Source organism: Dendrobium catenatum, unplaced genomic scaffold (assembly GCF_001605985.2).
Source record: "Dendrobium catenatum unplaced genomic scaffold, ASM160598v2 fragScaff_scaffold_993, whole genome shotgun sequence".
Taxonomy (NCBI): domain Eukaryota; kingdom Viridiplantae; phylum Streptophyta; class Magnoliopsida; order Asparagales; family Orchidaceae; genus Dendrobium; species Dendrobium catenatum.
The window spans coordinates 2,109,553-2,122,991 of NW_021319455.1; the positions used below are offsets into that span (position 1 = coordinate 2,109,553).

General features: G+C 37.1%; 1 protein-coding gene across 1 annotated transcript; it reads left to right on the top strand.

Annotated features, from left to right (window-relative positions):
• Positions 1-10,876: 10,876 nt before the first annotated feature.
• LOC110116532 (GDSL esterase/lipase At5g45910) lies at positions 10,877-13,408 on the top strand. Its single transcript, XM_020850136.2, has 5 exons — positions 10,877-11,111; positions 11,819-12,028; positions 12,109-12,257; positions 12,336-12,612; positions 13,194-13,408. Exons 1-5 carry the CDS (start codon positions 10,877-10,879, stop codon positions 13,406-13,408), a joined length of 1,086 nt encoding a protein of 361 aa, XP_020705795.2.
• Positions 13,409-13,439: the final 31 nt, after the last annotated feature.

Genomic DNA, 13,439 nt, shown 5'->3' on the forward strand with positions numbered 1-13,439 from the left:
TAGTATTTGAAAGGTGATAGTGGTCAGAAAGATCGTTGTTTGACGACGGAGATCGGAAGGACCATAATCTGGCGACAGATGTCGAAATGACTATAGTTGACTGGTGACAGTGATCAAAAGGTTGTTGTCTAGTGACAGAGGTTGAAAGGACCGTAGTAGGTGGCCAGGTGGAAGTTCAGCCTTAGACGGTGGCAGGGAAAAAGTCAAGCTTTAGTTGGTTGCCGAGCAGAAATCCAATGTCAGACGATGGCCAGGCGATAGTTCGGTGAAAGCCCAACGATGGTCGTTGGCCGGGAGATAGTCGAGGAGGAGCTTGGTCACAAGATTTCTCTTACTCTCCTCTGTTCTTTTCCTCTTTGCTTGGCCCCCTTTCCAGGAGATATGAGGGGTCTATTTATAGTTTTCTGAAAGTGGCATGACTAACAAATATGGAGAAATCAAGGGAAAGTTGGGAGTGGTTTGAATAAACGGGTGATGTTGATTCCCTTGATTATGGACTGTTTATTGGACATTTGAATGACTTAATAATATCGGAATTTAGCGAACTTTGAATCGTTGGATTTGTATCGTCGAGCCGCTCGATTTAACTATAAGCACATTACACTTGGAGTTAGTTTGGTAATATAAAGTATGATTTGAACCTTCCAAAGGTGCTTTGGATCCTTGATTTGGACCCATTTGGGCTTGGATTGAGTTGAATTTGGTGTCGTTGGGTTTGTATTTCTGAGACATTCAGTTCGATCGTAAGTTTGTTAAATTCGGAGTTCAGATGGTCACAAAATTAATTTTGGAAATTTTCAACTTAATTTTGCTTCGAGATTCGTGTCCGATCAAGATACTTTTTGATGATATATCAATTATATAAATATTTTTATATTTTATGCAATACATATTAATTACTTATATTACTAGAAATACAAATATGATGCAAATATTGAGCAAGTGATAGTTAAGCTTGATTATTGCTTATAGAATGATCCACAACTCTTGGTATCATCAATTTGCATGATTTATTTTGGCCTCTAATAGAACCTTAAGATGAGCTACATTAAAGGTCAATGTTAGACACCTTGTAATAGTCTCTCTTAAGTAATCTTCACAACAATAATTTTTTCTAGTGCTAAGAAGAGTTACCTTAGAATATTAAGGTTTTTTTTGGGACAATTTTCTTGATGGTTTCTTTAATATTTTTTTAGTATAAAATTTTCTTGAAATAGAAAATTTTATACTAAAAAATTGCTTTCGAAATTAATAAAAAAGTATCCCAAATACAGTCTAAATATAACAAAGGGAGGATCCACAGTAAATGCCTGGAGGGGGAGAAATTATTCCATCCGATCAAAAATTGAACGGTCTGAATGTATACCGAGCAATACCGAGTCCAAAATACTAAGTTTTTGATGACATGTCTCGCTTATTGGTCTCTGAACGCATTCGAACAACGGATGTAATAATTGCTCCTAGAGGGGCCCCCATTTTTTTGCTAACAAGGCATGCTCTCTCTCTCTCTCTCTCTCTCTCTTCATTATCTCTCCTCCCCTTCTCTCTCTTATTTATCTCTCCCTAACCTATCCTCTCTCTCTCTCCCGCACTATTTATTTGGGTTTTTTGTAAGGAGGGAATTTATAAATTTTTTTAACAAATCTAAGTAAATTAATTAGTTTAATTCTATTAACTTTATAATGTTGTATTATTTATAAATTTCTTTACTAATTGTGAATCATTATAAATCTATTATTTATATTTATAATTTTCATTATGTCTAATTAAAAGAAAAACTGAAATTTTCTACTAAGATTTAAATGAAGCACAACCGATAAAAGAGAAGAAAAAAACTAATAGTAAGAGGAGAAGATTAACATGCAAAGCATGCATAGTTGAAAAACAAATGTACCAAATAAAGTACTTAATCAAATAAAAGAAAATGAAAAATAAAAAGATCTTTAATTAAGATAACAAATTGACAGATGAAAGATAAAATAACCAGCAAAAATAAAAATAATACACTAATTCGAGGACTTGATAGATTAACACACTAATTAGTAATTATAATATTATAATAATTAAGAAACTAAACTCGCTTAATTAATTTAGTTTATAAAGGTTTTAAAATTACTATCAGCTAGAATCCTCATTTCAAATAAAAAAAATTGAAATTTTCTATTAAGATTTAAATGAAGCACAACCAAATGAAGAAAACTAACCGTAGGAGGAGAAGGTTTACACGAAAAGAACGTACAGTTGAATAACGAATGTACCAAATAAAGTTGTTGCGTCTGGGAGTATTCGCGGAGGTAGAGAAGTATAATATTTAACGTCTTAATTTTGTACGAAAATTCAGCATGCATACATATAAAGAGAGTGGGTGAAGCATTTATGGGGTACCAAAATTTTTACGTGGAAAACCTTTGAAAAAGGGGAAAACCCACGGGGCCTAGCCCAATTTGAATGAATCCACTATTATTTGTAGTTGATTACAATTGAGACCCTTGCCTCTTGCTTGGGTCCCCTCTCAAGAGAAATGATGCGCTATTTATAGTTTTTTGAAAATGGCATGACCCGTAAATTGGAGGATCAAGGACAAAGGTGGAGTGGAATGGATGGACGGCCGATATGGAATCCCTTGATCGTGGATCGTTCATCAGACATTTGAATGTCTTAGTGGTGTCGGAATTTGACGATCTTGGGCTCGTTGGATTCGTCTCGTCAAGCCGCTCGATTCGACTATAAGCAAATCATGTTTGAAAACCGTTTGGTAATCGGAATTGTGGTTTGAACCTTCCAACATTACTTCGGGTCCTTGATTTGGACTCATTTGGACTCGGATTGAGTTGAATTTGGTGTCGTTGGGTTCGTATTTCCTAGAAGATCAGTTCGACTGTAAGTTTGCTAAAATCAAAGTTCAGGTGATCCCGGAATTAATTTTTGAAGTTTTTAACTTGATGACATGCATATCAAAAGTTCTTAATCAAATAAAAGAAAACAAATATCCAAAAGATCTTTAAATATTGCGACTGATTGAGATGGCCAAGCAAACTCTAGCCATTAAGATAATCAATTTTACAGATGGAAGGTCACGATTTAAAAGTGAAATACATGTGGATGACTGCAAGAATTACAAGTGTTCACGAATATCAAAAATTTTGAGAGATAAAAGGTCATGATTTAAAAGCTAAAGACACGTGGATGGTTGAGATTTATTGTAAGAAGAATCACAATTAAGCCCCATTTTAATATTGATTGATTGATGATGAATTCTCATGCAATAAACATACCTCTTTTTTATTTAATAGGAGGAGAGTCTTAAATGAATAGTAATATTTAATTTGAGAAGAAGCACAAGAAATTTAATTTTTAAAGGCTAAGATCTAATTTGAACAACTAAAATGAATGATCAAGATTTGATATGAGTGGAGACTAAAATCACTTTTAAAATAATATTGGGAATATAAATTTTGGAGAAGATCTGAAGCTTAATTCATTTGTACTATAAAAGAAAGTAGCTATGTACAATGCATGACATAATTTTGTGAAGAAAAAAAAAAATCATCAACTTATAACTTAGATATAATGTATCTTAGTTTCCTTCTCCTTTTCTTCAGCTTCTCATTCATCGAGTTTTTTCACTCCTCACCACAAAAATTTACCTCCATTTTAGCTTCGGTAACTCCTTGGCTGACATAGGAAACTTTCTTAACTCAGGTGTTATTGCCTTCCCCTATGTCGGTCATCTCCCTTATATATAATGTACCATGGGTTAGCTACTTGGCTTGACCCAAGTGTCTAAAGAGAGATCTCCCTTCATCCAAATTCCAATCCTACCCCAATTGGATCAAACCAATGGTGGCATTGGGACCCCCTTGACCCAATACACCTTCCTTAGTTGACCCAACCCTTGGTTCAACTTGGGTTAGGAATTAGGCTAACCCAAAGTAGCCAAAGCCCTTATAAATGGTGCAATATTTATAAGAGACATCAAGATTTTTACGTGGAAAACCATGTAGAGGGAAAACCCATGGGGCCTATCCCAGTTTACATGATCCAATAGTATTTATAGTTGATTACAAATGAGGCCCTTCATTGGAGGAAAGGCCTTGGCTTGATCTAAACAAATATAATCATATAGAATGCATTACATGGTGAAAATTGGAAGAATCATAATTGATATATTTGTTTGGTCGGCAAGACCATAATCGACGAGCGACGGAGGTCAGAAAGATCATATTCGGATGATAGTAGTCGGAAGGACCGTAGTCGGTGGGCGACGAAGATCGGAAGAACCATTATCTGGCGACGAAGGTCAGAAGGAATGTAATCGACATGCGAAAGAGGTTGGAAAAATAGTTGTTTGGAAATTACTAAATAACCCTAGCATTAATATGTATTTTACATTTTTTTAGGGGGGGCAATTGCCCCCTGGCATAGCCGTGATTCCGCCCCTGAAATCAAGGGTAAGTTGGGAGTAGTTTGAATAAACAGGCGATGTTGATTCCCTTGATTGTGAATTGTTTATTGGAAATTTGAATGACTTAATGATATCAGAATTTAGCGAACTTGGGATCGTTGGATTTGTCTCGTCGAGCCGCTCGATTCAATTATAAACACATTACACTTGGAGTTAGTTTGGTAATATAAATTATTATTTGAACCTTCCAAAGGCGCTTTGGATCTTTGATTTGGACCCATTTGGACTTGGATTGAGTTGAATTTGGTGTCGTTGGGTTTGTATTTCTGAGATGTTCAGATCAACAATAAGTTTGCAAAAATCGAAGTTCATATGGTCCCAAATTTAATTTTTGAAATTTCCAACTTAATTTTTCTTCAAGATTCATGCCCCATAAAGATATCTTTTGGGACAGTTTTCTTGCTGATTTCTGTAATACCATTTTAGTATAAAATTTTCTTGAAATAAAAATGTTTATACTGAAAAAATTGCTTTCAAAAATAGTAAGAAAGTTATCTCAAATAAAATCTAAATATAACTAATGGCAGATCTACAATGGAGGCCTAGAGGCACGGCCCCCAATTAATTTGCTAACAACGAACTTTTATTACATCCGGTGCAAGGACATAGAGGAACATCCGGTCGGAGCAAAATTTCCGCCAAAAAACTCGGTATTTGCTCAGTACAACTAGGTATTATTTGATAATAACGATGAATACTGCTCTTTCAAGACCAATACCGAGTTATACCGAGCTATATCGAGAAATACCGAGTTGTACCGAGTTTTTTCTAGGAAAAACTCGGTATTGCTCAAGATAGCTCGAAATGACTCGGTATTGAGTCTTCACATGATGTTATTCCTCGTTATTATTTGGTATTGCTCGGTATTTGCTCGGTACAACTCGGTATTTGGCGGGAATTTGCCTCCGACCGGACGTTCCTCTACATCCGGTCGGAGGACGTAATAATTGTCCGCTAACAACGCATGCTTTCTCTCTCTCTTCATTATCTCTCCTCCCCCTCTCTCTCCTATTTATCTCTCCCCAACCTATCCTCTCTCTCCCCCCCTCTCTCTCTCTCTCTCTCCCACACTATTTATTTGATTTTTTTAAGGAGGGAATTGATAATTTTTTTAATAAATTTAAGTAAATTAATTAGTTTAATTCTTGATATGTCATCAAAAAATTATCTTAAACGGGCGTGAATCTCAATGCAAAATCAAGTTGGAAACTTCAAAAATTAATTCGGAGACCATTCAAACTCCAATTTCAGCAAACTTACAGTCGAACTAAGCGTCTCGGAAATACGAACCCAACGACACTAAATGTGTCCAAATCAAGGACCCGAAGCACTGTTGGAAGGTTCGAACCACAATTTGGGTTACCAAACGATTTTCAAACTTGACGAGCTTATACTTGAATCGAGCGGCTCAACGAGACAAATCCAACAAGCCCAAGATTGCCAAATTCCAACATCATTAAGTTCTTGAAATGTCTAAAGAACGGTGTATGATCAAGGGATTCAACATCGGTCGTTCATCCGACCACTCCCCATTTACCTTTGATCTCTCACCTATTTACGGGCCATGCCACTCCATAAATCTATAAATAGAGCTCCCTCTCCTCTTGAAGAGGAAGGCTAAGCCTAAGGAAAAAAGAGAGAGATCGGAGATCGCTCTTGCTTCCTTGCCTCGTCGACCACCGTCGGACTTTCGCCGGACCACCATCTAACGCCTTGTGCTCTGCCGGACCACCACCTGAGGCCCTCACCTCCGCTAGACCACCGCCTGACGCCGTTGCTCTGCCGGACCACCACTTGAGGCCCTCACCTTTTTCGAACCACCGCCTGACGCCATTGCTCCTCCAGACCGCCACTTAAGTCCCTTACCTCCACCGGACCACCGCCTGACGCCGTTGCTTCGCCGAACCACCACTTGAGGCCCTCGCCTCCGCCGGACCACCACCTAACGTCGTTGCTCCGCCGAACCGCCACTTGAGGCCCTCGCCTCCGCCGGACCACCGCCTGACGCCGTTGCTCTGCCGGGCCACCACTTGAGGCCAAATGCTCCACCAGGCCACTTCCTGAGGCTCGGACTTCCGCCGGACTGTCACTTGAGGCCCCAAGCTCCACCAGGCTACCACCTATTGCTAGGAGTTCTACTGAAGTACCACTCTTCTATTATGGTCTTTCTGACACCGGTCTCCTGCCGACTACGGTTCTGTGACCTTCGTCGCCTACTATGATCCTTCCGACCTCCATCAATAAACAATGATCTTTCAGACCTCGGTCTCCTATCAACTACGATCTTCCAGACTCCTATCTCCTATCGACTACGGTGCTCTCAACCTCCGTCGCCTACTATGGTCACTCCGATCAACAACGATCTTCTAGACTCCTATCTCCCGCCGACTACGATCCTCCTGACCTCCGTCGCCTACTATGATCACCATCACCAGACAACGATCTTTCTGACCTTGGACTCCTACTAATTATGGTCTTTCCGACCTCCATCTCCAGACAACGATCTTTCTGACCCCGGTCTCCTGCCGACTACGGTACTTCTGACCTTCGTCGTCTATTTTGGTCCTTCCGACCTCCATCAAGAGACAATGGTCTTTCTGACCCCGGCCTCCTGCCACTACGGTCTTTCCGACTTACATCGCCAGACAACGGTCTTTCAGACCCCGATCTCCTGCCAAATATGGTCCTCACGACCTCTATCGCCTACTACGACCCTTCCTACCAAACAAATATGTATATTATTGTAACTCCCACTATGTAATGCGCTCTATATGATTTATATTTGTACCATTAAGCCAAGGCCTTCTCCCAAGGAAGGGCATCATTTGTAATCGACTTAAAATACTCGTGGATTCATTCAAACTGGGCCAGGCCCCGTGGTTATTCCCCATTTTCAAGTTCCACGTAAAAACTCTGGTGTCTCTTATGAATGCTACACCCTCTCTCTTATCTGTTTGTGTACTGGATCTTTGTGTAATGCTAAGACGTTAAACTATATTTTTCTCTGCCGCCGCGAATACTCCAGGACCCAACCATTCTATTAACTTTATAATGTTGTATTATTTATCATTTTCTTTACTAATTGTGAATCATTACAAATCTATTATTTATAATTTTCATTATGTATAATTAAAAGAAAAACTGAAATTTTCTATTAAGATTTAAATGAAGCACAACCGATAAAGAGAAGAAAAAAACTAATAGTAAGAGGAGAAGATTAACACGCAAAGCATGCATAGTTGAATAACGAATGTATCAAATAAAGTACTTAATCAAATAGCAGAAAATGAAAAATAAAAAGATCTTTAATTAAGATAACAAATTGACAGATGAAAGATAAAATAACCAGCAAAAATAAAAATAATACACTAATTCGAGGACTTGATAGATTAACACACTAATTAGTAATTATAATATTATAATAATTACGAAACTAAACTCGCTTAATTAATTTAGTTTATAAAGGTTTTAAAATTACTATCAGAATCCTCATTTCAATTAAAAAAAAAATGAAATTTTCTATTAATATTTAAATGAAGCACAACCAAATGAAGAAAACTAACAGTAGGAGGAGAATGTTTACACGCAAAGATCGTACAGTTGAATAACGAATGTACCAAATAAAGTTGTTACGTCCCGGAGTATTCATGGCGGTAGAGAAGTATAATATTTAACGTCGTAATTTTGTACGAAAATTCAGCACGCATACATATAAAGAGAGTGGGTGAAGCACTTATGAGATACCAAGATTTTTACGTGGAAAACCCTTGAAAAAGGGGAAAACCCACGGGGCCTAGCCCAGTTTGAATGAATCCACTATTATTTGCAGTTGATTACAATTGAGACCCTTGCTTCTTGCTTGGGTCCCCTCTCAAGATAAATGAGGCGTTATTTATAGTTTTTTGAAGATGGCATGACCCTTAAATTGGAGGATCAAGGGCAAAGGTGGAGTGGAATGGATGGACGTCCGATATTGAATCCCTTGATTATGGATCGTTCATCAGACATTTGAATGTCTTAGTGGTGTCGGAATTCGATGATCTTGGGCTCGTTGGATTTGCCTCGTCGAGCCCCTCGGTTTGACTATAAGCACGTCATGTTTGAAAACCGTTTGATAATTCGAATTATGGTTTGAACCTTCCAACAGTACTTTGGGTCTTTTATTTGGACTCATTTGGACTCGGATTGAGTTGAATTTGATGTTGTTGGGTTCGTATTTCCGAGAAGATCAGTTCGATTATAAGTTTGCTTAAATCGGAGTTCAGGTGATCCTGAAATTAATTTTTGAAGTTTTTAACGTGATTTTTGCCTCGAGATTTGTGTCTGATCAATATAATTTTTTGATGACATATCAAAAGTACTTAATCAAATAAAAGAAATTTATGACCTCCGTAGCCCGTCGACCACGATCCTTCTGACTTAACTCGCCCACCAACTACAGTCCTTCCAACCTCCGTTGCCTGAAAACGGTATTTATGACCTCTGTCGACGTCGGCCATCGACTACGGTCCTTCCGGCTTACGTCACCTATCGACTACAGTCCTTCCGACCTCCATCGCCCACCTGCTATGGCCCTTCCAACCAAGCGAACACGTCAATAGTGATTCTTCCTATTTCCACCATGTAACACAGTCTATATGATGTATATTTATTACATATATAAAGTCATGGTCTTCCTTCCAATGAAGGGCCTCCTATGTAATCAAACTGCAAATAATAGTGAATTCATTCAAATTAGGCTAGACCCCATGGTTTCCCCCCTTTTCAGGGATTTTCCATGTAAAATTCCTAATGTCTCCTATAAATATTCCACCCACTCTCTTCATATGTGTGCGTGCTAGATCTTCGTACAATGCTAAGACCCTAAACTTTATATTTCTCCACCGCCGCAAAAACTCTAGGACGCAACAATTTTATAAAATGTACTAATTTTACTTAGTAATTTTACTAAAGTATAATTTATTAATTTCACTAAATTATAATTTATGAATTTTACTAAATTAGAATTTATTATTGACTTTCTAGAGCAAGAAACTGACAAATTTTTATAAAATTAATAGATTATATGAGCAAGCCTTTATAGTAAACGACTTTTCAAATTAGATATTAATTAATTTTATATATGATTAGGCTTTCATAAGCAATAACTAAATGAAGGTGATCATATTTCGTGTGGGGAACCCTAACAATTGTTCTTCCCCACCATTCTATAATGAGAGGAGAAGTTGACTTGGCCTAGTTCTTAATTCCCCAATCCCCACCTTATCCTCTCTTTTTTTTTTTTTACTATATTTTTCTCTCTATTTTTCAGCAAATGCAAATAGCCCTAATTAAGGATCTATTTGGGGATAAATAATTCTTTGCCGACGTCATACACTGTTCAGAGGCCAATAAGAACACGTGACATTACTTTTTTGCTTGGTTCCAGTGCTGGGTACCATGATGTGGCGCCTTCTGATTGCCCTCCGGACAATCTAGTGTCTGCACAGAATAATTTCTCCTATTTTGAACAACTTTCTTACACAGTTTGGTTTGATTACTATTTTCTACCTGCTTTAAAAAAATTATCTTAAGAAGCTATTTTTTTATAATAACTGTCAAAAAATTAATTTTTTCCATAATAATTTTACAACTATCGATCAGACACTGTTCAGAGGCCAATAAGAACACGTGACATTACTTTTTTGCTTGGTTCCAGTGCTGGGTACCATGATGTGGCGCCTTCTGATTGCCCTCCGGACAATCTAGTGTCTGCACAGAATAATTTCTCCTATTTTGAACAACTTTCTTACACAGTTTGGTTTGATTACTATTTTCTATCTGCTTTAAAAAAATTATCTTAAGAAGCTATTTTTTTATAATAACTGTCAAAAAATTAATTTTTTCCATAATAGTTTTACAGCTGCAACTTTTTGTAAAGTTAATTGTAAAGTTGTTGTAAAAAAAAAAATCTTTTTACAACTGCTATAGAAAGTAGCTTTCAGATACAAAATTTTTTAAAAGCGATGAAAAAGTAATTGCCAAATAGTAATTAGGGTTGTTAGGGTTACAAAAAGTTGCAATCATCTCAAACATATCATATCTTGTGGGGCTACACCTCATTACAAAAAAAATCATTAAATATTTAATAAAGATCACATCTATTTATTAAAAATATATATAATAAAAAAATTAATATATACTGTAATTTTTGGCACGATTAATATTAAAAATTTTCAAAAAAAAAAAATGCTGCAACTGCAGGCCTGTCCTTCTGAAATTCATAAATAATTGTGAAGATTATTGACTTTGACTTTTTTTTTTGGAGAGAAGCTGAAGCTTCATTTCCACTATAAAAGAAAGTACTTATGAACAAGATTATGTCAGTTGCATGACATAATTTTGCGAAGGAAAAAAAAAATCATCTCAGCCATGAAGCTCGCAGTCCTCTCCTTCATCATCATCTCATTCTTCCACTTCTCCCACTCCTCCCCACAAAAATTCACCTCCATTTTCAGCTTCGGCAACTCCCTCGCCGACACAGGCAACTTTCTCATTTTAGGCGCCGCAGCCTACCCCTTCGTCGGTCATCTCCCTTATGGCATTACCTACTTCCACCACCCCACCGGTCGTTTCTCCGACGGCCGTCTCGTCGTAGACTTCATTGGTAACATTTTAACATATCTCTATACCAACTAAATGATGCTTGATAAAAAGTATATTTACAAGAAAATGAAAATATTCAATATTTTGAGATTTTTTGAAAATGTCGAAGCTTTTTTTTTTAATGTCCGTCTATAACGACTGATAAATCAAGAACTTTCAATTGGAACTAAATTAATTCTGTCAATTTGTTTTCATACTGTCGTATCTGGATTGAGATTTAGATAAATGCTTTATTCATAAATGCAGTAAAAAAACATATCTAATTTAGCTCTTTCATGTCACAATTGATCTCAATGATCAATCACAAATCACATCACAAAAGAACAAACAACTATCGTTGTGATAACCCACCGAGGATTAGGGTGGTTGGTGGGCGAGTACGGTTGGGAACCGCTCATCTTGGGTTTGAATCCCCTCTACTACGGCCTCACCTTTTCAGTGGGGCAAAGCAAGTGTGGGCTGATGCCGGTGGGTGGCCTCGCCGCCGAGGGATTAGTTACGCCGCCAAGCGCTCCCTTTTGTGGTGGCAACGGATAGACACCTTTCTTATTATTTATTAAAACAATTTTTTAGTACACTTTTTCTTTAACTATAACTTTTATGCTAAAAAGCAATTTTAGATAGCAATAAGAAAATTGTCTCAAATAAAACCTAACTTGTTAGAATAATTATGTATCTATATCTTTGCAAACATTTTATCATATACAGCTGAGTCCCAAGGTCTTCCACTTCTCCCATCATACTTGGCTTCACATGAAAACTTCAGGCAAGGTGCAAACTTCGCCGTCGCTGGCGCGACAGCTTTGGATCCTGCATTTTTCCAGGAAATAGGCGTCGGCCTCTGGACAAATTATTCCCTAAGCACCCAACTCCGATGGTTCGATGAGCTGAAACCTTCTCTTTGCAAAACTCCCCAAGGTGAACTTTTAATCACTCTCCCAAAGCCAAAATCCTCAATTTCCAAACCCAACTGATGCTCTTCGCTGGCCTATTCACAGAATGCAGCGAATACTTCAAGAAATCACTCTTCCTGGTCGGAGAAATAGGTGGAAATGACTACAATTTCCCCCTTGTGGCGGGTAAGAGTTTAGCGGAGGTAACTTCCTTTGTGCCCAAAGTGGTGCAGACTATTGCAGAAGCCATTGAGGTGAATAAAGAAATTTGAATTTCACAATTTTATTATTCTTTGGGGCATATTGTCGAACATGTTGTGGGTGTTCTGCAGAGGTTGACAGAAAGAGGGGCTGTAAACCTGCTGGTGCCAGGGAACTTACCGATAGGGTGCTTGCCATTGTATCTTACTCTGTTTGCCACGATGGAGAAGGAGGATTATGATGACCGGAATTGGTGTTTGATAAAGCTGAACAACCTTGCAAGGTATCACAATGAGCTTCTGAAATCGGCCATTAAGCAGCTGAGGAGAAAGCACCCGGAAGCAAGAATCATATATGCGGATTACTACAGCGCGCTTTTGCAATTTGTACATTCACCACGCCATTTTGGTGAGCAATCTTTGATAAATATATATATATATAATAAAAAAATTTCTTAAAATAAATTATATATATAATATATAAAATAAAAATTTCTTCGTAAAATTTGGACAAATGTATTTATTGAAGGTGCTCAAAATAATAAAAAAATTTATTTTTCTAAAAAAAAAATAAAATTGATATATATATAAATTGAAGAATTTTCCAACCTGAGCTCTTTCTGACCTCTCTCTATATATATATAAATTAAATATCATTGATAAATATATGTATGAACAAAAATCATGTCAAGACATTCTCAATAAAATTTTGTTTAGAATACAATTAAAAGAACTTAAATATATGCTTTGAAATTAGTGCAATGCAAAAATAATTGATTTTCAGATCAAATTAATAGGCTTTCAGATATAACTTGATCACTTTTGACCATAATATCTTAATTTTTTACACTTCATTAATCTCATTGTCTAAATATCAATTCAAACCATAGCATTTATGAATAAATGCAAATTCTCCAATGTTTTATTACTGTATTTTCATATGCTTTGCACGAATTTTAATGATAAAAATATATTTTTTTTTCTATGAAGGTTTTTACAGTGGGACCCAAAAAGCATGTTGTGGAAGTGGGGGCCAATATAATTTCAACCTAACGGCTCCTTGTGGAAGTGAAGGATCCCATGTATGCAAAGACCCCTCGACTTACCTTAGTTGGGATGGGCTTCACCTCACTGAAGCTGCCTATCACCATATTGCTAATGGCTTGTTGGATGGCTCCTTCACTGATCTCCCTCTTATCATTTGATCATCATTTAGTTTAAGGCTTCGTTTTTTAT